General features: G+C 41.9%; 1 protein-coding gene across 5 annotated transcripts in view; it reads right to left on the bottom strand.

Moving 5' to 3' along the window:
* Window positions 1–1,577: 1,577 nt before the first annotated feature.
* The window catches only part of POLR2B (RNA polymerase II subunit B), a 299,158-nt gene continuing 277,058 nt past the window's right edge, over window positions 1,578–23,677 (bottom strand). For 4 of the 5 annotated variants that reach the window (XM_075603624.1, XM_075603633.1, XM_075603642.1 and 1 more), the window contains 4 exons: window positions 11,798–11,911; window positions 11,327–11,487; window positions 10,986–11,181; window positions 1,578–2,149 (listed from right to left, as the gene is read on the bottom strand). In XM_075603624.1, coding sequence (XP_075459739.1) covers window positions 2,060–2,149; window positions 10,986–11,181; window positions 11,327–11,487; window positions 11,798–11,911 — 561 coding nt within the window. In that variant the 3' untranslated portion in view covers window positions 1,578–2,059. Of the gene's footprint in view, window positions 2,150–10,985; window positions 11,182–11,326; window positions 11,488–11,797; window positions 11,912–23,677 lie in introns of those variants that run through there. The other variant, XM_075603650.1, reaches the window with a different exon arrangement.

Here is a 23,677-nt window from a genome sequence, read left to right as displayed (position 1 = left end):
CTACTAGGGTTATCTATTCCCTATACAGTCAATACAGGTAATTTTCCTGTTGGATAATTGTCATCCAGAATAATATATTCCGGCATTGAGTGCTTAACTTTGGGGAACTTTTTTTGATCCCTCTTGGATCACACCGACAATTTATGCCAATTATTCCCTTTATAGCACCTGCCTATACCTACTATCCAATGTATATTAGAGGATGAGCGGTCCCATTCCCCTTTAGAGTAATATTCAGGAATACCTAAAGGAAAACAAAATTATTAGTAATAGTCAGCATGGATTTATGAAGGATAGATCATGCCAAACTAACCTTATTTGTTTCTTTGAGGAGGTAAGTAGGAATTTAAACCAGGGTGTAATGCAGTTGATGTGGTCTACATAGATTTTGCAAAGGCTTTTGATACGGTTTCACACAAGAGGTTGGTGTACAAAATAAAGAAAATTGGACTCAGTAATAATATATGCACCTGGATTGAAAACTGGTTAAAGGACAGACAATAGAGGGTTGTCATAAATGGATCTTTTTCAGGTTGGGCTAAAGTCGTGAGTGGAGTACCTCAGGGATCGGTACTGGGACCCCTGCTTTTTAACTGGTTTATTAATGACCTTGAGGTTGGGATCGAGAGCAAAGTCTCCATCTTTGCTAATGATACTAAATTGTGTAAGGTAATAGAATCAGAGCAGGATGTAATTTCTCTTCAGAAGGACTTGGAGAGACTGGAAATGTGGGCAGGTAAATGGCAGATGAGGTTTAATACAGATAAATGTAAGGTTATGCATTTGGGATGCAAGAATAAAAAGGCGATTTACAAATTAAATGGAGATATATTGGGGGAATCCTTGATGGAGAAGGATTTAGGACTGCTTGTAGACAGCAGGCTTAGCAATAGTGCCCAAAGTCATGCAGTAGCTGCAAAGGCAAACAAGATCTTATCTTGCATCAAACGGGCAATGGATGGAAGGGAAGTAAACATAATTATGCCCCTTTACAAAGCATTAGTAAGACCACACCTTGAATATGGAGTACAATTGGATGGACAATCTAATTTATGAGGAGAGACTAGCTAAATTAGATTTATTTACATTAGAAAAGATGCGTCTAAAAGGGGATATGATAACTATGTACAAATATATTCGGGGACAATACTGTCACAGCCCCTTTTATTCTCCAACATCTCCGGTTTGTTTGGGTATTTTTTTTCCGAATGCCACGCACTTCACGGGGTTTTTTGTTTGCCTTCCTCTGGATCAATAAGTAAGTATAGATATAGGATAAAGTATCTGTTGTCTAAATTTAGCATAGGTTGAACTTGATGGACCTATGTCTTTTTTCAACCTCATCTACTATGTAACTATGTAGTTATGGAACGATGTGTAAAACAATTTTGGGGATGGGGAGAAATATGGTGGTAACCTAGGCAAAGCACTTAAAGGTATTATTGTGGAGAAAAATGCATAAAATAAAAGACACAAGTATTTGTATACTATACAAGTAGTAATCTGTGAAATCAGACTAAATGAAACAGGCAGAGGACTTAAGGTTCTGTTAAAATCATTACACAACACATAGCAGATTAGTTTAAATTTGTAGGAGGTAGTATACTGCACTCCGGTTTTATTTCCCAAGTTACCTTTTACAGGGAAAATTAGACTTTAATTTGACACCAAATATGGATATATGACGAAGATAATGAGCCTGCTAACATCAAGGATACCATCATTTAAAAATAATAGATGTTTGAACATTACATATTGAATTTAATAGAACATTAAACTTATTCCAACTAAAAAAATATTCCCCACAAACCCAGAGCAGTGAAATCATTGAACATTCTCAACAATAATGTACTCAAAAACATCTTCTGCTCAGCACCATTTCACCTAAATGTAATTCTCCATGTATTACGTAGTATTTTTGGGACACCTTTGTTTAGAAAACAATGTATTTATTTTTACAAAAAGCAATTTGCACATCATACTTCACTGTGATTTATTACATATTATATATATATATTTATATATAATAAAAAAAAAAAAACAGCCAAAACCAATTGTGCTATGAAGACATCATGCGTGGAGCAATACTCATTGACATTAATTCCTGGAACAGAAGTTTACAGGCATAGGGCATTCGCACCAGTGAGATCTGAAAGAGAAAAAATATTTGTAATCATTACTGTGGAAGAATTATTGATTGAGATGGAAAGGGGCAGGGGGAGGGGGGGGGGGTTCAGGCTTTATCTTGCATCTTGGTTCAGTGTTATCTTTTCTATTGTATGTGTATGAGAAAAGGGAAGGGGGTGAGCAAACTTGCTGCAAGAGAGTTCTAAGAAATCCTGTGCTTTCAGGATTTCGAAACTTAATTCTGGCACAATAACACCTATTATGGGATAGCTAGAAGGTGCAATTTGGAGCTTGTGGATTGGGTTAATTGTGATCTGTTTTCTTGTAGTCTGTGTGATCTTTGTCGGTGCCAAGCTGATATATGCGCGATGCCTTGGACCTCAAACCCCAATAATGACTGTTCAAGGAAATGAAGAAAAACAGTCCCAGTTCCCCCACTATAACTTTTAGCACAATATCACACTGACTTTCGGGTACAATCTTTGTATTTAGCCAGACAAGTATGACGTCTTATTGGCAAAGGATCTAGAAAACTGCATTAAAAAAAAAAAAAGTCGAGGCGCATGCGTGGTGGCAATGGGTATGGCAGCATAAAGAAACAGCTCTGCCAGTACCCAGCCTCATAACACACAAAATAACTATTAAACCAAAAATATGTATATACAAAACATAAGAAGTGGTAGTGGAGGACTCAGGGATGGCAACCAGATTAGAAAAAACTAAAGCAGGCAATGGATTTGAAGAAATATTTCACTAATTCAGATGTAGGCAAAGCGGGAAGAGCCCCTCCAACGGCTCTGACTCTGAGATGAAGGCACAGAGGAAAGAGCCGACAGTGGAGACAGGGAACTGGTCACAGGAAGTGATCTTAAAAAGGACCGGAAATCTCTGTTCAATGATTTAAAGTCATTATTATAATCTGCGCTACAGGAGATAAGGAGGGACATTAATCTCATCGGAGACAGAAAATGGATGCTACAATCAAAGCAGTGAGAAAAACAGAAAAAACAACTGGCTATCTAAAGGCACAAGTAGCGGGTATCATTGACAAACAGGAGGAGTATTCTAAAAACCGGGATAGAAGAAACAATGTGCTAATCAGATGATCCCAGAGGAAATTGTTGAAATTGAGGACTTAATCACTAGATGGATAACCTCGCTCCTTCCAGGAAAAACAGAGGCAGATATTCTCCTAGATAGGTTCCACAGGGCCCTTAGAGCTCATCCCCAATCAAGTGAGAGCCCAAGACATGTAATCATACGATTTCACTATTTCAAAAGTGAAAGAAGCGCTATGTATGATTACACGCAACTCTCCTACCATACACTGGCGACACGCTTTATTGCGCATCGGCCAGATCCGCAAGCCGGGAGATTTCCCGGCTTGCTAGTGGCCGCCCCTTGGCGTGCCGCGCGTCATAGACGCGCGGTCACGCGTCTTCGGGAGCGTGCGCCCCCTGCACGCGCGTCCAGGGGCTCCCCGAGGGAGCCCTGGTGTCCCGCGATCGCGGGACAGCGGCAGGGGGTTCCGGGGGACCCGGCGGACCCGGCAGCGGTAGGGAGAGCGCCCCGATCGGAGGGCGCTCTTCCGCTGCTTCGGCGCGCGCCCGTCACTCTCGGGCGCGCGCCAGGCTACTGCTGCGGCACAGAACGGGCAAATGCTCGAATAAACTGTGCCGCAGCAGTAACATTCGAAGATATAAACTTACAGGTCTACCAGGATCTGTCTAACACCCTGTAAAGTAGACGCAGACTACAGCCGATAACCAGAGTCCTGAGGGAACATGGCGCCCGGTAGTGGTGGACGTTTCCCTTTTGACTCCTGGTGATTAAATAAGGTCGGGCAGTGTCCATTAAAATCGCTGTAAGGAGGAGGTGAATTCCTGTCAAAACTGGGAATTAAATCAAACTTCACCTACTGTGTGGAGGACGAGCCTGCCCTGGACGAGTCCTGGAGGGATGTGACTATCAACACGCGGTCCTGGAAGAATGGCAACCAATTAAGGCCTTAAAGAAACATGGTAACTTCCCCAGACCAACCAATTAACTGAAAGTGACTCAACCATTACCACTCATTTCTCCTACAGAGTTCCCCTGCCGGCAACATACAACTGGAAACCATGCAGAGTCCGGGGTGCACATGGAGGACCCACCCGGGAACGAGGAGAGGGACATTTGGTTATTCCCATAATGGAGGCCCCAACAACGGAGAAGCGTGATAACCAAGAAGGGGAGCGGTGGCCTCAGGCGAGAGCCACTTGGAGGAATCTAACGCCGGCGCTCCAGCATCAGTGGAGGAATCAACATGGCGGTTCACGCAAAAGACACTGGTTTGGCAGCAGCAGCGGAACAAATGCCGGTGGGCCCCTGTACCTGGCTCGGGGTTCGCATAGTCTGCCCCAGGTGCGGGGGCTGAAGTGCCCAATGAGCGGAGGCTGAAGTGACCGAGCGCTGGCAGGAGAGCCCTGACACGAAATCCACGATCTACAGATAAAGTGGGGATGTTATACAGTGAGGCCCATCACAATAGACCGTAGAGAGATAGTCTAGGGAAGGAGAGATAGGAGTCCCAGAAGTTAAAGTAAAGGGAATGAACCGAGATGTCCGGTCCATTTAAAAAGGTGGCTCATTAAAGATGGAGGTTCCAAGCAGCAGAAGAAAGGGCAGCAAACAATCTTAAGGGCCCACAGCAGGGTGAAAGGGGAAATAACATACAATGGGTGAGATTAGTGGGGGGAGGAAGCTTCTATCCAGAGTCTAAATTTCTGGCAGGAGTGAGATAATCGTGTAGGTTAGGATAATGGATTAAAATTCTATTTGGGTTGGTGGGGACAGCCTGGGGAGCATATACTGGCTGGGGAAGTGGCCTGGGTTCAAGATATAACAAGGATCCTCATCTGAAAACACAGGGACATTAGGGGTCCATGGAAGCAGGCTCAGGGTTCAGTGTGGCAGGCTGTTAAGGGAACCTGATGGTTGGGCTAGGGAGGTATGAGCCAGAGTATAAGATCAGACTAAATACCTGGACAGATATAATAGGGAGATTAAGTCTGTGCTTAGGTCTAACATCAGAGGCCAAAAGGCTAACTGTGTAGCTGCCTAATACAGGTTCAAATACACGGACACTATGGATACCCCTGAGGACTGTTCGCCGATAACCCTACACATTGACTGTGGGGATGGGGAGCTTTCTGTTGATGTTTTGGTTTGGGTTACAGTTGTTTTGTAATTGTTCACATGTACAGTATAGTTGGTTTAGTTGAAATATAATGTACTACTTGCAGGGCTGGGTTTGGAGCGGGAGCTGCCCTGCCTGGGCTACCTCCATGTTCCAACTCTTTGGTGCTAGGGATAGGAATACCCAACACCAACAAAGAACGCCCTCGTGGTCCGGTACTCCGGGCCCTATTAGCTGTGCACCAGGGGAGGAACTGTTCCCCAAGTGCGGCTGAGTCTAGGCCACATATGGCCCTTATAGACTCAGATAAATTGTTGATGTTTTCCCATTATTGCCGTGAGCTTAGTCCCTCCCCCCTTCCCTCCCAGTTTGTCTTTTAGGTCAAGATGTATCGCAACAGGCGGCGGCGCTCGGGGAGACTCCTGTGCGGTTCTAAAACAGAGGCAAGAGGGGTGAGCGGTCTGACGCACATATCCACGTCATTAACATTTATCTCACACAATGTGAAAGGCCTAAATAATCCGTGCAAGCGATGTCTAACATTCTTGGACTACAAGAGAAAGAATGCTGATGTCATTCTCCTTCAGAAGACTCATTTTAGCACATCTAGTTTCCCAAAATACTTTGACAAGGATCACAGACACTGGTATTTATCCTCAGCTCCTGTTAAGAAGCGTGGAGTAGCAATCCTGCTTCAAAATACGTTCTCTCTGGTTGTTGAACAAGTCAAGAGGGATAGAGACGGAAGATATTTAATCCTAGTAGGCAAGCTGCAAGGTCAATCTCTAACAATCTACCGACACTTAATGTAGAAATAGACCAGTTCTTTCGAATGAATAAAGGCAATGTAGAATCCCTTTCTGACCCTCACGGAGGATCATAAATCAAAGATTCCCTCATTAACATAGCGGCAGGGCGTAAAAATGAGATGAAAGCAAGAGTAGATAAATTTCAGGATAAATTGCAAAAACTCTCCGCTCTACACAAGCGAACTAAGGGAAAGGACACTCTGAAAGAACTAAAAGATGCAAGAATTAAGTTACATTTATTACTTACCTCCCAGGCTGAATTGGTCAAAGAGGAAGTTTTATAAAAAAGCAAACAGGCCAAATACCATGCTAGCAAATAAAATTAGGAACAGGCAAACTAGAACATTAGTAATATCCGTAGTAAATCTGGGGATTTACCCAAGCTAATTGTAGAAATATTCAAACAATATGAGGATTATAATAATATTATAATGAAGAAAAGGTCGCCCACGGGGCCAAAACAGAGCAAGCTCTGACGGAATTCTTGACAGACTCGGATTTGCCTGGGTTGAGTGGGGAGGAGAGGGAGCAGTTACAAAGTGACTTCACTATAGAAGAGGTATTAGAGGTCATTAAAAATCTGAAACCCTCCAAAAGCCCCAGGCCCTGATGGATTTTCTAATCTTTACTACAAAAAATGTGGCTAATTTTTAGCCCCATACCTTTTGAGAATGTATAATGCAGTACTGGCAGGTTGCCTCATTCCCGAGTCAAATGCTCCAGGCTTTAATTTCCGTAATATTCAAAGAAGGTAAAGACCCAAAAAATTGTAAAAGTTATAGTCCAATATCACTAATAAATTCGGACATCAAAATATATTCTAAATTACTAGCAAATAGACTGGGTCATAGTCTTCCGCGACTGATCTACCCTGACCAGGTAGGATTTATTAAGAATAGGCAAGCAGCAGACAACACAAGATGAATAATTAACTTGATTGAATTGACTACCAACAAAAAGACCCCGAGCATGGTGTTAAGTCTAGATGCGGAAAAAGCCTTTGATAGAATAGATTGGTCATATTGAAAAGGCCATATTAGGAGCATTTGGCGGCAACATTTTAAGGGCAATTATGATACTGTATTCTAACCCAGTCGCAAGGGTGACATCAGGGCTTTCCCTCTAAAACCTTCCAGATTAAGAGTGGTACCAGACAGGGGTGCCCACGTTCGCCTTACGCATGGAACCCACTAGCAGCCCAAATTAGAAAGAACCCGAATATTTTGGGTATTCAAATTAAGGAATAATTACATAAATTGTCTTTATACGCCAATGATGTCATACTGGTATTATCAAAGCTGCTCACCTCCCTACCCAATCTATTTAATCTGCTAGGTAAATTCAATAGAATATCGGGCTTCAAAATAAACCAAGCCAAATCAGAAGCTCTAAATGTGAATCTTCCCAAAGATTTAGAAAAGCTGATCTCTATAAACTTTAACTGGCAACCAGTAGCCATTAAGTATTTAGGAATTGACATCCCCAATAGCTATAAGACTCTGTGCAAAGCGAACTACCCTAGTATACTACAAATGTTGAAAGGAGATATGGGGCGGTGGTCCTCATATAGTATTTCCTGGTTTGGAAGGATGTGCTGTATCAACATGAATCTGTTTCCCTGACTTCTCTACTTGTTCCAAACTCTGCCAGTACCAGTTGGGCTGAAGGATATTGGCTTGGTGCAGAAGTTAATAGCTACATTTATATGGAAAGGTAAAACCCAGAGAGTTAAAAGTAACATTCTATAAAGAGACCAATTCTGGTGGGAGGGCTGGCAGTACCTTGCCTGTTATCATACTATAGGGCGACCCAATTATGTCAAATTACAAAATGGCACACGAACCTTTCAAAACTAAGGGTAGATCTGGAAAGGGAGATTTGCTCTCCTTTGACATTACATAATCTGAATTGGTCCCCGAAAAGGATGCTTAAATCCATCCAAGAGCCACTTTCCTCAATGACCAATTCATTAGCAGTTTGGGAGGCCTCCAAATTTAGATGTTCCCTGACTTCCAAACATTTTTTAATGACCCCAATACTTGATAACCTCGACTTTGCTCCGGGGTTGAATAGCGCGGATTTTAAAATCTGGAAACAAAATGGGTTTTGTAAACTCAAGGATCTGGAGGGTGGGTATCAAAACCTTTGACCAAATTAAGTCAGACAAAGACATTCGCAACTCTGAATTTTTTTTAGTTACCTTCAGATACTGGCTTTTTATAATAAAATTACTCCCCGCCCTCCATTGATGAATTTTGAAAAACTCTGTATATTAGAAACAGATACAAGTGGACTAACCTAACTATTGTACAAAGTGATCCGTTCTGGCGCTGAATATGAAAGGAAACTCTCATATATACTGTAGCTAAATGGGAAACAGACTTAGGAGAAGAATTAGATTCAAAAGATTGGGAGGAGATTTTTCTGGCAGCTTCATAAAGTTCAATCTGCAAGACCTTAAAAGAGAACGCATATAAAGTCCTAATGAGGTGGTATCTTACTCCACTTAATATCCAAATTCATCCCAGGTTACTCCCCATTGTGCCCTAAACAATGTAGAGAGCCAGCGGAGTTGTTGCACATGCTGTGGTCCTGCCCTCGTTTAACTCCCCTATGGGAGCAAATTAAGGATTGGCTACAGAGGATTTTGGGTATATCCAGATTTAGCTCTAAATTAATTTCCCACTTTTGACAGCAACGAGGTGCGAGATTGCGGCATTGTGGAAACAGAATGAGATTCCAACCTTGGACAAAGTTAGGAATAAAATTTGGTGTGTGTGCCAGATGGAGAAATGAACAAATTTGGTGAATGACTGGCAATAAATTCCAAAAAGTCTGGTTGCCGTGGCAATCCCTGACGGACATCCCAGGAGTGAATCCCACCACGATACTGCTTTGATAGTTCTAGATGCGTTCTCCTTTGACTCGTAATAGGGGTTTTGGGACCAAAGACTGCGAATGGGACCGCACGGGAGCCAGAACGAGCCAACCAAAAAAAGGGAACTAGAACAAATTCTAGAAGCTTCCACAAGAATCGGGAATAAACTAAATAAGCTTAGACAACAAAGGACAAAGTAGACCTTCAACACAATCCCTTCCTCACCTCTGGTTATTTCTTTATGATTTGTATATGATTGTCATGATATTTGAGACTACAAATGCATCTTGTTTGAAAGATTGGAATGAAATGTAATATATCTTAAGTTAAGAATATCAATAAAATGTAAAAAAAAAAAAAAAAAAAAAGTCCTCAAGGAAGAGATGGCTAATCTGGAATTCAGAAGACTCAAGAAATTGATGAACTAATGTTGGATTATACCTGAGAACTTTCGTTTCAAGTATAAAAAGGTGGGACTGTGGAAGTATTATTAATAGGGAAGGGCGGGGCGGGGGGGGGGGGGTGTCCAGGCTTTATCTTGCATCTTGGTTCAGTGTTATCTTTTCTATTGTATGTGTATGAGAAGGGGGAAGGGGCTGAACAAACTTGCTGCGAGAGCGAGAGACTTCTAAGGCCTTGCCCCCGCTGCATGCTGCAGCGTCCGCTGCGCTCACCAGAGCCCTCCCCGCAACGGCGCCGGGCCCGCTGTGAGGGGGGGCCGCAGCGCTCGCGCGAGAGCTACTCCTGCTCTCAACTCGCGTCGAGCGGCTAGGCACGCCCCCCGGCGGTTCAGCCAATGAGGGCGAACCTGCCGGGTGACGTCATGGCCGCGCCCCCGTCACTCCTCCGGCACGCCCCCCCTGCTCTCTGCTCCTGCAGTGAGCTGCAGACCGGGGAATCGCCGGAACGCGCAGACGAAAGTGCGGGCGCGCATTAGAGCGCCGTGACCGGGACCTTAGCCTAAGAAATCCTGTGCTTTCAGGATTTCGAAACTTAAGTCTGGCACACCAACACCTATTATGGGATAGCTGGAAGGTGCAATGTGGAGCTTGTGGATTGGGTGAAGTAATAATATATGCATATAAGATAAGGGTAGATTAATAGGGGGTACAGATCTCTTCAAACCTCTAAGGTCAAGGATAAAAATCATCATATACAACACCAGAACATGAGGGACAAAAACTTCCAAACATAACACTCACTGCTGGAAGAATATCAATGTTTAAATAAAATACCAAGCAGAACGGTGGAGATATTCAACTTCAAATAACTGTGTGAAGATACTGGTTTATGGCTTTGTGACAACCCAATAACTAAGTAATAATCCCCTCAGAACAGGGCATTACTGGCCAATAATGTCCTGGCTGGGTTAAAGTCCCTCGGCTTCGCCTCGGGCCTTCAACTCTTCCAGCCAGGGCATTATTGGCCAGTAATGCCCTGTTCTGAGGGGATTATTACTATTATAGGCTAAATGTAGGCTTTTTTCATAAGACACTTTTGTATAGTGTACTCTATCCTTTTTGTACATAAAACACGATAAACCTATTATACTATTCAAGATGTTATTCCGTACATTTCTGCGATCTGCTGTTGTATATACTGTACACTTAAATGTATTATCCCTTTGCAGATGCTGACACTTGAAATAAAAATACTTATATTAAATCACCAACTATTGTTGAAAATATCTAAAAGATTGATGATCAAGGTACTTTTTTTCCTCTCGTCACAAACCATTAGAAAGAAATCTGGGGTAAAACCATATTCACAACAAATCTAGTTATAAAATTCATAAAGTGCTACATACAAATTCTAAATATAAATAGATGTATGCTTCACCTTATCCAAAGTTTAATTTGAGCAGATCTATAAATTGTTACGGGTAGAATACTCTTAACGGTACTTTTCTTGTAGTGACTAGGGTCATTCATTTAATTGTGAAGTGTCGAAATAACAAATAAGAACTACAGTACAGATACAACGGGTTACGTACTTGTGTTTTATTCCGGCATCCCCTACATTCATATGTGTGTGTCCTGGTGTTGGCAATTGCCATTAATCCACAGAGATTGCAGACATGAACTTGGTAAGGATCAGAGGCTTCAAACAACCTCTCCCGTAAGAATTGAGCTGCTCCGTGAGCTATCTGGCAATCTCGCTCCATTTCTCCAAAACGCAGACCCCCATCACTATGCAGAGGAAAGTCAGGTTGAACATAATTAAAATATAAACACTTTCAATAGTAATAACTTTTCAGTAATGTATGTGATACAAAGATAGAATAAAGTTAGCTGCAAAAAAACTTGTCTGTAATAAAAACAAAACATTACTTACCGAGATCTACCTTCCATGGGCTGCCTGTTCAAAATCTGAATAGGACCTCTTGCACGGGAATGAATTTTATCATCTACCATGTGCTTTAATCGCTGGTAATAAGTAGGTCCAATGAAGATCTGTGATGTAATTTTACGTCCTGTGAATCCATTGTATAGAACCTAAAATTTACATAATTGGTTATGTTTATTGACTACTGAAGAGGTGTGTCTCCCAATTGAAGTTCCCCAACTAAACAAAAATCTTAAATAAACTTTGTGTACACAGGCCAAAAATAGACTAGCTTAAGCAGCATGATAAAAAAAATATTGGGGAGAAACATCTGCAGTCTAGACAGATTCCACTCATAATTTGTTTACAAATCAATGATGGATTCTGCCTTAAAATATTTATGCCTCAACATACATTAATGTACAAATAGCCATTGCATAAAAAAATAAGATTACATATAAATGTATTAGGTCAGTGTACCTCATTTCCTCTAAGATGATATCCATAATCAAATAACAGATTTGAAATCTTTTGCACGTTGACTGCATCGTTAAAAGGCGTTGCATCACCTATCTCTCCCTTGTTTGCCGATACCTGTAGAAATACACATTGAAATATATGCAAATGCTTTAGTATATTAATGTCCTGATCTGCGTGACTGGATTGCTGCTTTATGTCAAGTGCTGTTTGTATCAAGTGTGGATTCAGAACCTGAGGAGTGTACACGAGGAAGGGGTGAAACAAGGTACAGTATAGTACAGTTAATTGTTAGAACTAATAACTCCATAGTTGCGACAATGAGCAGGATTGAGAATGCTACTCAATACACATCTTGCCACATGTATGCGCACTTGGAACTGCTGTTTCAGGGAGCATACCGCTGTGATAAGTGTGAGCTGGTGGGCCTCTTTAGAGTGAGATTGCTGATCTGAAGAGGAAACTTGCGGAAATATTGAGGGACATTGACAATCTTGAAAGGAGTTTAGTGCTTACTGAGCAAGCCCTTGCAGGGACGAGTGGTGCAGATGGTGGCGCTGTGAGGAGCAGGGAGGTAGCTGGGTAACCAGCTATAAGGTGAAGCAGGGAGAAGAGGTAGAGGCAGGTAAGTTCTAAGCTGACACATCCCAATAGATTTGCCATATCGAGTGAAGATATTGACAGTGTCAGGGCAGGAATGGCAAGGCTGGGGGAGAGGGATTCCTCTTGCAGCCAGGGGAATAGTTCCTCCAGCACAGAGGGAACTCGGGATACTCAGAGACAAAGAAAGATTGTGGCGGGTGGCGACTCCATTATTAGGAAGGTAGATGGTGTAATCTATTGCCATGAACCGAACAGTTTATCATTTCCCGGGGGCTCGAGTTTGGCACACTGTGGATCGGGTAGACAGATTGTTGGAAGGGACTGGGACTGACCCAGCAGTCTTGGTACATTTTGGCATCAATAACAAAGTTAGAGAAAGATGGAGGGTCCTAAAAAAAATTATTTAAGGGATCTAGGCCACAAGCTACGGCAAGGACCTCCAAGGTAGTATTTTCTGAAATACTACCAGTGTCATGCGCTACCCCAGGGAGAAAGTCGGAGATTAGGGAGGATAATGCGTGGCTAAGAAAGTGGTGCAGTAAGGAGGGTTTGGGGTTTTTAAGAGCACTTCCACACTCCATTTCCAAAGTGTCATCTTTATGGTAGGGATCCAGTGCACATCAATGAACAGGGATCTTCTTTGCTTGGGGGGGGGGGGGGAGAATGTTAAAAAGGTTGGTAGAGATTTTAAACCACCATGGAGGTGGGAAGGACAAAAAACAGATAAACTAAATAGAATAGATAGGGATGGGGTAATAGCAAGGGGTCATGGAGGTAGAATGGGGGAAAGTGGGAGTTGGGCAAGCAGGGAGACACCCATATTAAAAATAGATAATACTAGAAAACGTCTAAAGACTACGTCCAATTGGAGTAAAAGCAGGAGCAGATAAGATGATAGTTCAGACAAACAAAACATAAATGTATGCTCGATAATGCAAGAAGCCTGACCGATAAAATGGGTGAGCTTGAATTAATCCTGACAAGGGAGCAGTATGATGATATAGACATTACTGAAACATGGTGGGATGAAACTCATGACTGGGTGTCGTGAGACCAAGCATTTACACCTTTTAACCAAGATCATAACATTGAGCAAAACAAGGAGGTAAAACAAATTGTCATTTATTCCATTGAAACAGACTTATACTGTCACGGGAGACCAGGTTTATTAACTTTTATACCGGGATCATATTATTGAGCAAAACAAGGAGGTAAAATAGATTGTAATTTATTCCAGGAAAAGACATACACACAATGGATCACAATATCCAATAGAAAATACACTTACTGGAGATCTGGGCTAACAAACTAAACTTTCCTAGTCCAAATGGCTACAAAATGAAGTCTGTATGAGTCCTTTCCAATGACCGGGAGGTACTAAAAAAAGTCCTGGAACTCAATTCGGCATGCAATTCATGCCGTGACCGCTATGTACCATTTTCAGAACTTGGCCCCTGAAAAGCGGGACTTTCTTGCCTTGAAATCTCTGAAGCCGGCTCATGTCTATTTCTCCCAGAGCATCTTTGAATTTGCCGCTAATGGTTTGGCACTTAGACTCCGAGGTCCTGATTGGCTGCAAGGTTTCTTATAGGTTTTGGAGTCCCATTCAGAAACCACTAGAGCCAATCAGCGCGTGGGAATTTCCCTGCCAGCCTATCACCGATTTGCCTGTATACTGAAGCCAGGTGGGCAACGATTTCAATTCTGCATCGCCAACCTGCACCTCTGCCTCTTAGCATATTGCGTCCCCTGCTGTCCAGGCGCCGCAAAGTCTGGGGATGGGCAAATGGTGGCTGGATAGCCCTTTGTGCTAACAGATGCAGGTACTTGAGTGTAACTCCAGTACTCCGCCTGCCCTAACACCATGGCATCCCTGAGGATTTCAAGTCCAGGATCTGCGTAGACACAGTGGCACCAAGCTTGGTGGCCATCTGGTCTTTCGGAACCCAGGACTTGGAAATCCCAGTTCATATACAGTGCATCAAACATATATACCTGTATTAAATGTACACTTAATTAAAATATGCTGTTAAACTTTACTTGGCTAAAATAACTAAGTCTGTTCTGGTACGAAGGATAGAATGAGAATCTTTACTTTATACTCACTAGCCTTATCCCTAACATTCTGTAAAAAACTGACCTTATTTTACCAAAACCTCTCAGCTTTGCAACGTAGCTGGAGTATAGACACACAAAGGCAAGTGAGGGTGATAGTGTAGCCTTGCTCTAATGAGAAAAGGAGGGTGAGTTGTAGTCAAAATTAAAAAATCCCCAAAATCTGAGAAAGGTGGTGCTCACTGGGGAAGGTGAAATGTTGGATAGAGATAGAAGAGAATCCCCTTAGAATGTGGCACAAAGAACACCTAATTACTTAAAAATTAATTTTATTATAATGAATTAAAAAAATGTGTGAGGGATTGTAGACAGACAAAACAAACAAGTAAACATAAAATAAAAATTCGGAGAGTAAATCGCAAGGGTAATCTAGGAGTAAATAACCAAACACTTGGTAGAACTGCAAATAAAGATTCTAACCACAAAAATGTTGTTGTGTTTATTTCAACTCCTATTGTCCTTAATGGGATGATAATCCCTGTATAAACTAATAAAACAATGTAATGATTGATGTTAATGTATAGTGCACCTCCCATGAATATCCTTAGAGGGTAACAATAAGCAATATAAATTTCCTAATGGAAATTGTTCAACCTGAAAACCCAAAAAAAGAATGGGTGGGTGTAGTAGCCCCTAGACCACTGAGCCAAATATAGTGATTAGCTCAGTTGGATAACACTAGGAGGTACACTTCCCACAAAACTTTGGGTAAGAAGTTTTAAGCCCAGTGTTCAGCTCTGTGGCTGATTAGAATCGTGAACGGACATGTTACAGCTCCTGTATTGTATATCTTAGGAACACCAATGCTAAGAAAGGAAATCTATAGGTCTATATTAGAAGCTAAAAACCCAAATAAGTGGGTGGGTATAATTACCCCTCCACCACCGAGCAAAATATGATTATCTGCTCAGTTGGGTGGTAATAGGATATACACCTCTTCCAGGTATTAATCTGAGGTGTTAGATCCAGTACCCAGCTTTGTAGCTGTTTGGAAGCATAGATATAAGTGTTCGCTAATTTTCTCCTCCTAAATTAATGGGAGTGTACTATAGCAAGTGTCAGAGCGTTCTTGCTGTCCACGGCTACAGTCTCCGAAACGCTTTGACTTGAAAGGGACGTCCTTGCCTCTCCAAATCAGTCGACGTCGCTGGTTAGCTGACGTCACACGTACCCGACGTACGTTTCACCAATAGGCTTCATCGGGGGCGGTTTACTGGAAGATTTCCATAGTCTTTATACCCATAAGGATTACAGCCAATTAGGAAAGCTAAACTTCTCATTGGTGTACTCCTATGTCAATCAAAATGGCGTCGCGTCATCAAAACCGCCCACATATTCCCGATTGAGGTAATGATTGGCTCCCAGGGATCTGGTAGAGTAGTGCCCGCCCTCGTGTATCAGCAAGGTGTTTGTGAGGGATGCATTGTCAGAGAAGCCCACAACTTCTTGATCCCGCCCACTGAGATCTGATTGGGAGGAACGCAGAGTATGTAAACAAACCAGACAAACTTCAGAAAGTCAGGCGACTGCACACAAAATATACAAACCCTGGTTTCCTATAGGTAAGTACTGTATGCTAGACAGAAGTATATATAGACTTAATGATACATGATAAGGGTGTCAGCGGTGCTTAATCACGAGTTCAATACTGTTGCCCAAAAACCACATTGCGTCCTTGTTTTTGTTTTGAAGGCACAGAGGTCATATTAAAAAATTGATTGAATTAGGTGCCCACTGTTATGGATTACAGGTATTTTCTGGCATATAACGCATAATGAATACAGGTCACAGGTACATATATACATAGTATCATTATAAGGCCTAGTATAGCTTAGAGTATACTGTTAAAATCCTGGCTTTTCTTGTCTTAGAAATAATAGCTTGTTTTGCTGAGAAGTTGCAGGATATTGGGACAGGTTACATAGGCATAAAAGGGGAACTAACTCACGTAAACAAGCCGTGGTCTAACGGTAAATTATGAAATATATCATACGTCAGTAACTGTAATTCCTAATGGTAAACAACATACGTCACTAACCACAGAACCGTATGGTCACATGTCACACGTACGCAGCAAACAATAGGATACTATATAGGGTTGGCATGACTCCATGTTGATTCAGAACCGAACTTAGGTGTGAAGTCACACAGATGAGACTTGAGCTGGGACTGGCTGACCTATCATAATATCTTTTGGTTTGTGAGTATGACAATGCATATTAGCTATATAATCTCTGCATAGTTGGGAATGGATTGGTAACATACTGTAACTGCTAGCCATCAGCTTATAAGAAGCTTGTTGTGATATTTCTGAATATTGTTGTGATACAATAAATGACAAACCTTATCTTATACAAACTCTGAGTGACCTTTCTTTACAAAAAAATCTCACAATACTCTTCATAATATTTGAGAGTGTGGCCGAGACTCTATAAGTACGACATTGTGGTCAGTGCTCTCTGCTTAGTGCAGGACATAACTCACCATGAGGCATTACTTGGGAGAGGAAGGTAGGTAGAAACCCAGATCACCACCCTCCCCCCCCCTTTTACAATGATGATGCATTATACATAAAGGGTATGTTGGTCCCTGGGGCACCTTATTATTTCCTGAACACCTGTGGATCATGTACAGTACATGCAACTTAATGATGGTGTTGAAGGATAATGGTAATGACCCTGAAACAATGTGTGAATGTGTCATAGTGTATACACTGAGTCCCTGCCAAAAACTGTTGTGCTGTCTCCCTATACTCCAAGGGGAGAAAAGGCATGCTAATGTGTATGTTATTGAAAAAACTGTTATTACATTACAGTTGACTTAATGCATGTCTGTATGATGCACACAGAAATTAAATAAATACCAATAGTTCCAAAACTGGATGGATGAACCATCATAAGTAAGTATAGAGAACAAGAACCCAGTTATAGCACTCAGTGCCCTAATTGAATGTTTAATGAGTATATTAAAAGAAACTTTTAATGATCATCAGTATAGAATAATGGGGTTAAAAGTCCAAAGATTGGACACACACATTAAATCCAAAGTCGAGTACTTAAGGCACTCCGGATAATATTCGATAGGAACAATTAAGTGGGATTGAATCAATGTTCCCAAGGGAGCTGGTATGCAGCTGATCCTAATAGGGTGTATCTTAACACAGCAGGGATAGGGCAGAAGTAAGTGATAGGGCTGTGTACATAAGTAGTCACTAATTGTATTAAGACTACCTATGAGTACACTGTCCTCGTGTTGGTACACTGGTTGAGTGACAATGTTGTCACGTGCAGAGACTGCCACTGTAAGAAGGAGTTACATTAATACCGACAGCAGTCAGCTATAGCAGTGGGTAAATAGCATAAAGGTACCTAGAAGGTGGTGTGGCTAATTGGGTATGCCTATGCCCATATTAATGAATGGGGCGACCACCAGGTACTGTTCTGGAGCTCCTAAGTAGGTCCCTAAAGGTGTGCAATAAGTAGTGTACCAGCAAAGCAATGCAACGGTGTGGCCATATGCTTGCCTATGTCCATATTAATGAATGGACTCAACCGTGCAATGTAGACTAAATCCCAAACTAACATGTCCCCACCTACTGTGTATCGAGTAGGAACAGCATTACTCCTTTGAAGTGAATGATGCAAGAGCGTGGGGTCTGGCGGCTGCTCACTATGCGAGACTGGAGGCTGCCACGTCAATGCTGATCCTGCGCGTGCACGTGTGCAGTGCTGACGCGCGTGTTTTGCGTAGGAAACACTTTCTCAAGGCTGTGAGGAGAAGGGGAGGTCCCATGGATGCAGTATGATATTTATGTGCTGTTGAGTGTTTCTATTGGTTAGATAACTCACTCCAGTAGTCGCCTCATGTGGTGTTCCTGTGGTATGTACCTAGAACACCCGTGATGAGATCAAATTTAGTAACATGAGTGGTTACTAAATTCACAGCCTTGAGAAAGCCTTGATAATGACTTGTGGACTAAAGTGTCTTTTAAATTCCTTGCTTACCATGTCAGGTTTTTTATTGAGTACTTCACGGAGATCCATATCTTGCAATAAAACATGCCAGTGTTTCTTGTAGATTTTCCTTATTTCTCCCCACTGTGCTGAGTAGGTGCCTATAAATCTTATGACTTTCTGATCACTTGATCTTATTTTATCCTGTAAGAGTTGATCATGTCGATGTAAGAGCATTATGGTACGCCTTCTTGATGTTATTGTGGCTATACCCTCTCTGTAGGAATTTCGCAGTCATGATCTTGGCATGTTCTTTAAACTCCTCAATGTCTGAACAATTTCTCCGAATTCTGAGAAATTGTCTGGTGGGTATGCCTTTTGTATTAGTGACATGGGGTGGTGGCTGTCTGCTCTCAAATAACTATTTGTTGCCGTCTTCTTTGTGTGTGTTGAAGTTTTTATTCTGCCATCGCTTGTAATTTTCACACGGAGATCGAGAAAGACTATACTGTCTTTGCTGATTTCATGGGTTAATCCGAGATTGTGGGTATTAGTATTCAATACTTTTACAAAACGCAGAAAAAGATCTTTACTTCCCTTCCAGAGGACCAGGATATCGTCTATGTAACGTATCCATAAGATGATATTGTCTGTATATTTCTGGAGATGGTCATTGAGGATGGTGTGTTTCTCCCATCACCCCAGGTACAGGTTTGCATATGTTGGGGCACACGTGGTGCCCATAGCAGTTCCATGTACCTGGAGGTAGATCTTTTGATTGAATACAAAATAATTATGTGTAAGTACATATTGTACGAGATCACACACAAATTATGTGTGATATGAAAAACACTCCTACTTTGTAGAAAGTATGACACAGCTCGCATGCCCACCGGGTGTTGAATGCTCGTGTATAACGATTTCACATCGAGGCACGAGTTCCACGTGTAGACTTCCTCTACAGTTATGCCTGAGGACATCTTGTGTCCCCGACATATGAGGGAAGAGATTACAAATGGCTTCAGCACCTGGTCTAAATAGACACTCGGTCCTTCCGTTATATTACCAATTCTGGATTCTATTGGTTGACCGGGATGTTTAGATGGATTCTTATGGACTTTTGGTAGGGTGTAAAAGGTAGCCACCCGTGGTTTAGTATTGAAAATATATTTGTGTTCTTGTTTGGATATTACTTGGTTGTCAAGGCCAACATCTAGGAGTATCTTTAATTCTCGTAGGAAAACAAAATATTTTGCTCGGTGGTGGAGGGGTAATTATACCCACCCACTTATTTGGGTTTTTAGGTTCTAATATAGACCTATAGATTTCCTTTCTGAGCATTGGTGTTCCTAAGATATACAATACAAGGGGCTGTAACATGTCCGTTCACGATTCAAATCAGTCACAGAGCTGAACACTGGGCTTAAAACTTCTTACCCAAAGTTTTGTGGGAAATGTACCTCCTAGTGTTACCCAACTGAGCTAATCGCTATATTTGGCTCAGTGGTGGAGGGGCTACTACACCCACCCACTCTTTTGGGTTTTCAGGTTGAACAATTTCCATTAGGAAGGTTATATTGCTTATTGTTACCCTCTAAGGACATTCATGGGAGGTGCACTATACATTAACATTAATCATTACATTGATTTATTAGTTTACAGGGATTATCATCCCATTAAGGACAATAGGAGTTGAAATAAACACAACAACATTTTTGTGGTTAGAATCTTTATTTGCACAGTTCTACCAAGTGTTTGGTTATTTACGCCTAGATTATCCTTGCGATTTACTCTCCGAATTTTTATTTTATGTTTACTTGTTTGTTTTGTCTGTCTACAATCCCTCACACATATATTTTAATTCATTATAATAAAATTGATTTTTAAGTAATAAGGTGTTCTTTGTGCTACATTCTAAGGGGATTCTCTTCTATCTCTGTAGCTGGAGTATCCCCTGAACCCCTATACTGGATACGGGGTGGCCTGGGCATATAACGGGCATCCCACCTTTATACGAGGGACCCCGGGTATGTTGCAGGGATTCATTAACCCCTTATGCCCCATTTACCTTCCGGACTGTGCTACAGCAGTAATCCTAGTGGTGAGTCTCAAGACCGTTTTCAGGGTAGGAGTTTGACCGGAGCATTGTGCTTCAATGTATCTGAGAATCTCACCTGATTCCCGGGTACATCTTTGGGGTATCCTGTAACTCGGGAACCCCGCTAAATAGCCGCAATCTGTAAAGACTTTATCCGTCAAACCACCCAGAAACACATAGCCTAGCACTTCTGGCTTGCTGGCACTCCTGGAAAAGTAAAAATCCAAAAAACTTCTATTGTCGTATAATTTACACACAGTCACAGTAATGCATATACGTCAACCGGGTCCAAGAGCTTACACTCTAGGACCCCAAAACACGGATCACTGGTAACCAAGTGGGCTTAACTTTTATTATTGAGCATAGTTACCCCCTCACCGTCACAAACAGTCAATTACAATATACAAGAGACACACTTACTGGGAGTCTGGGTGAAAAAAAACCCAGCGGGTCTGGGTGAAAAAAAAACTAGCTTTTCCTAGCTTCTACAGTCCATATAACAAAGTTTGTAGTTGACCGGGACTCAGTCCGAAAAGTTCTGGAACTCCAAATCAGCAGGTAGTTCAAACCACCACATCTGCTTCGGAGATGACAAAATCCCTTGACCGGGAGATAGTACCAAACGTCCTGGTACGCTTATCGGCATGTACTACTGCGCCAGCCTTTATTTTAAAACTTCTCGGGGGCGCAGCGGTTGCATCTTCTGAATTCCATGTGCAATAATTTGGGCATCCCCGCATTCATGCCGCCCAGCACCCGCGGCTGATCTGTTTAATTATAATGGTTCGGATTTAATTGGGGGCAATTCTTCGCGTATCCGCCAGGTGGAAGATATTCATGAATTGTAATGAATTCTAATGTACTGCTTGTGCTACAGTAATGTGTCGACTTGCAGGTGTTTAAAAAAAACAACAGTGGTCCATTGTGAATTGACCTTGGTACTGAAGAAGTTACTATATCAATTTAGGCGTTTCATAATAACTCAATGCACAGTTTATTTTTTACATTACAGTAATGGTTTTCTACTGTTCTGAAATGAGTACACCGCCGCAGTACTTGTGCAAAAAGCCCGACATAACGTACGCTTATTTAATATGGTCCGCAATTAATGCAGCAGATAAGATGGCCACAGTTGGTCAAATGTATCAATATTTTATCTCAAATTATGACTTTTACAAATTTTCACCAGATGCTCGTATGTTGAAGCGTGCAATAAGGAAAAAGTTATGTATCGATCCGTGTTTTTTTCGTATTGCTCCTGCACACCGAGTTAGAGGAGGGTATTGGTGTGTGGTGCCAGATTTTTCCAGTATCTTTGATCATGGGGACTTCAAAAGGCGAAAGGTCATGGTAAAACCAAACAAGATTTGTCAGTCCCAGGCCAGCAATGGAACAGCGCCAGCACCGGCTTACAATAACAATCCGACCGTCAGTGAAAACCTGGTGACCGGCAACCCTTGCTATCTGTCCCCGCCAGGATACCTGCAGCCTGAGCAAGATTTCACGTACAGTGTGTGATGTGGAGGGTGAGTATTGTGTGTGATGTGGAGGGTGAGTATTGTGTGTGATGTGGAGGGTGAGTATTGTGTATGGGTGAGGGGGAGAGATGGGGGTGTGAGATGGGGAATCACAAACGTTGATGATGAGGGGTGCAGGGGAAGATATATGAAGATGAGGAGTGCTGGGGTGGGATATGAGGATGAGGGGTGCTGGGGAGATATATATCAGGATGAGGGTTGCTGGGGCAGATATGAGGATGATGAGGGGTGCTGGTAGAGATTGAGGGGTGCTGGAGATATGAGAATGATGATGAGAGGTGCTGGGGAGAGATGATGATGATGATTTTACCCGTGCGGCCCGAATCTGTATTCCTTGGAGCAGTTCGGCCCTTCTCACTTGACAAGTTGTGCAGGCCTGCTGTATGTGTTTTACAGTACACTACCTGCAGTTCAAGCTGCCGTATTTTATTCTTTTTTAAAATTATCAATATATTATGCACACAGACGAGCGATTAGTTATTGCAGATCGGTCCGTTCCCCTGTAATCAATCGCTCTGCTTATGGTTATTTAGTTCTATTATTTTAGTCACAATTCGAGAAAATGTAATCCAGCAAGATCATTGGCTGAGCAGCTTCTACAGTAGATACTTAACAATTGGTGGACAGCTAGGCGCATGCGTGTACTGTACAGTATGTCTCAGACTGCATATGCGTGTCATCACATTTAGGCGCATGCGTTTATGTGAACAAGAGACGCCCCACCCCCCAAAATAATCATTTGTGGCCTTCTTGAGGACCGACTGATTTTAGCCAACCATTGTGAAATGTTACAGTACTTACTGTATGTTTTTGAAACACTGACATTTTTATAAAAGGTTGCACAATGAAACAATTAAAAAAATATTCAACTTTATTTAATTTTTTTTTTGGAGTTCAAACATTATGTTATAAATTTTGAACAACAGAACAATCTATCAGCAGCAATAACGGAAAAATATAACATACGGTGCCAGTAATAATTTTATTTTTCCTCAGAAAAGAAACTTTGTCATCAAAGGCAAACGGAGGGATTTCGATGGATAATATCGCTTTTTGTAACGTTGCTTGCGCATTGATTAATCTGATTTAAAAATCCAGGTTCCGGAGGCAACAATTTAGTGACAGTGCCATTTTTATTGATTAGGATAGAATAACTGTGAACTTTATAGAAAACCTTAAACAGTATGCTGCTGTTTTCATATACACTACTTTTTTTACATACTGTATAAGAAGTTATCTTATCGGTGTTGTCATCTCCTGTCGTGGTCTTAACGGGGTTGTCATGTCATCCTCATCAGACGGAGGGGGTGCGCTTGGTGATGGAAGTGTGAAGGTCACATCCATGACACCCTCCTGCTCCTGTGTCCGACATACAGGGACAGAAACTCCAAGCAAACAATGTATCCCCACTATGTCAATCTCTATCTTCTCCATACGCTTATCCATCTTCTCCATACGCTTATCCATCTTCTCCATCCGCCTATCCATATTTAACATGGTCTCTAAAAGAAGATCTATCTTTAGCACCATAGAGATGTCAGGGATATCGACACTTAACCCATTCAGTATGCGGGCG

This window comes from Ascaphus truei, chromosome 1, assembly GCF_040206685.1.
Source record: "Ascaphus truei isolate aAscTru1 chromosome 1, aAscTru1.hap1, whole genome shotgun sequence".
NCBI classification, from domain to species: Eukaryota; Metazoa; Chordata; class Amphibia; order Anura; family Ascaphidae; genus Ascaphus; species Ascaphus truei.
This window is presented reverse-complemented; position numbering and strand designations above follow the sequence as displayed.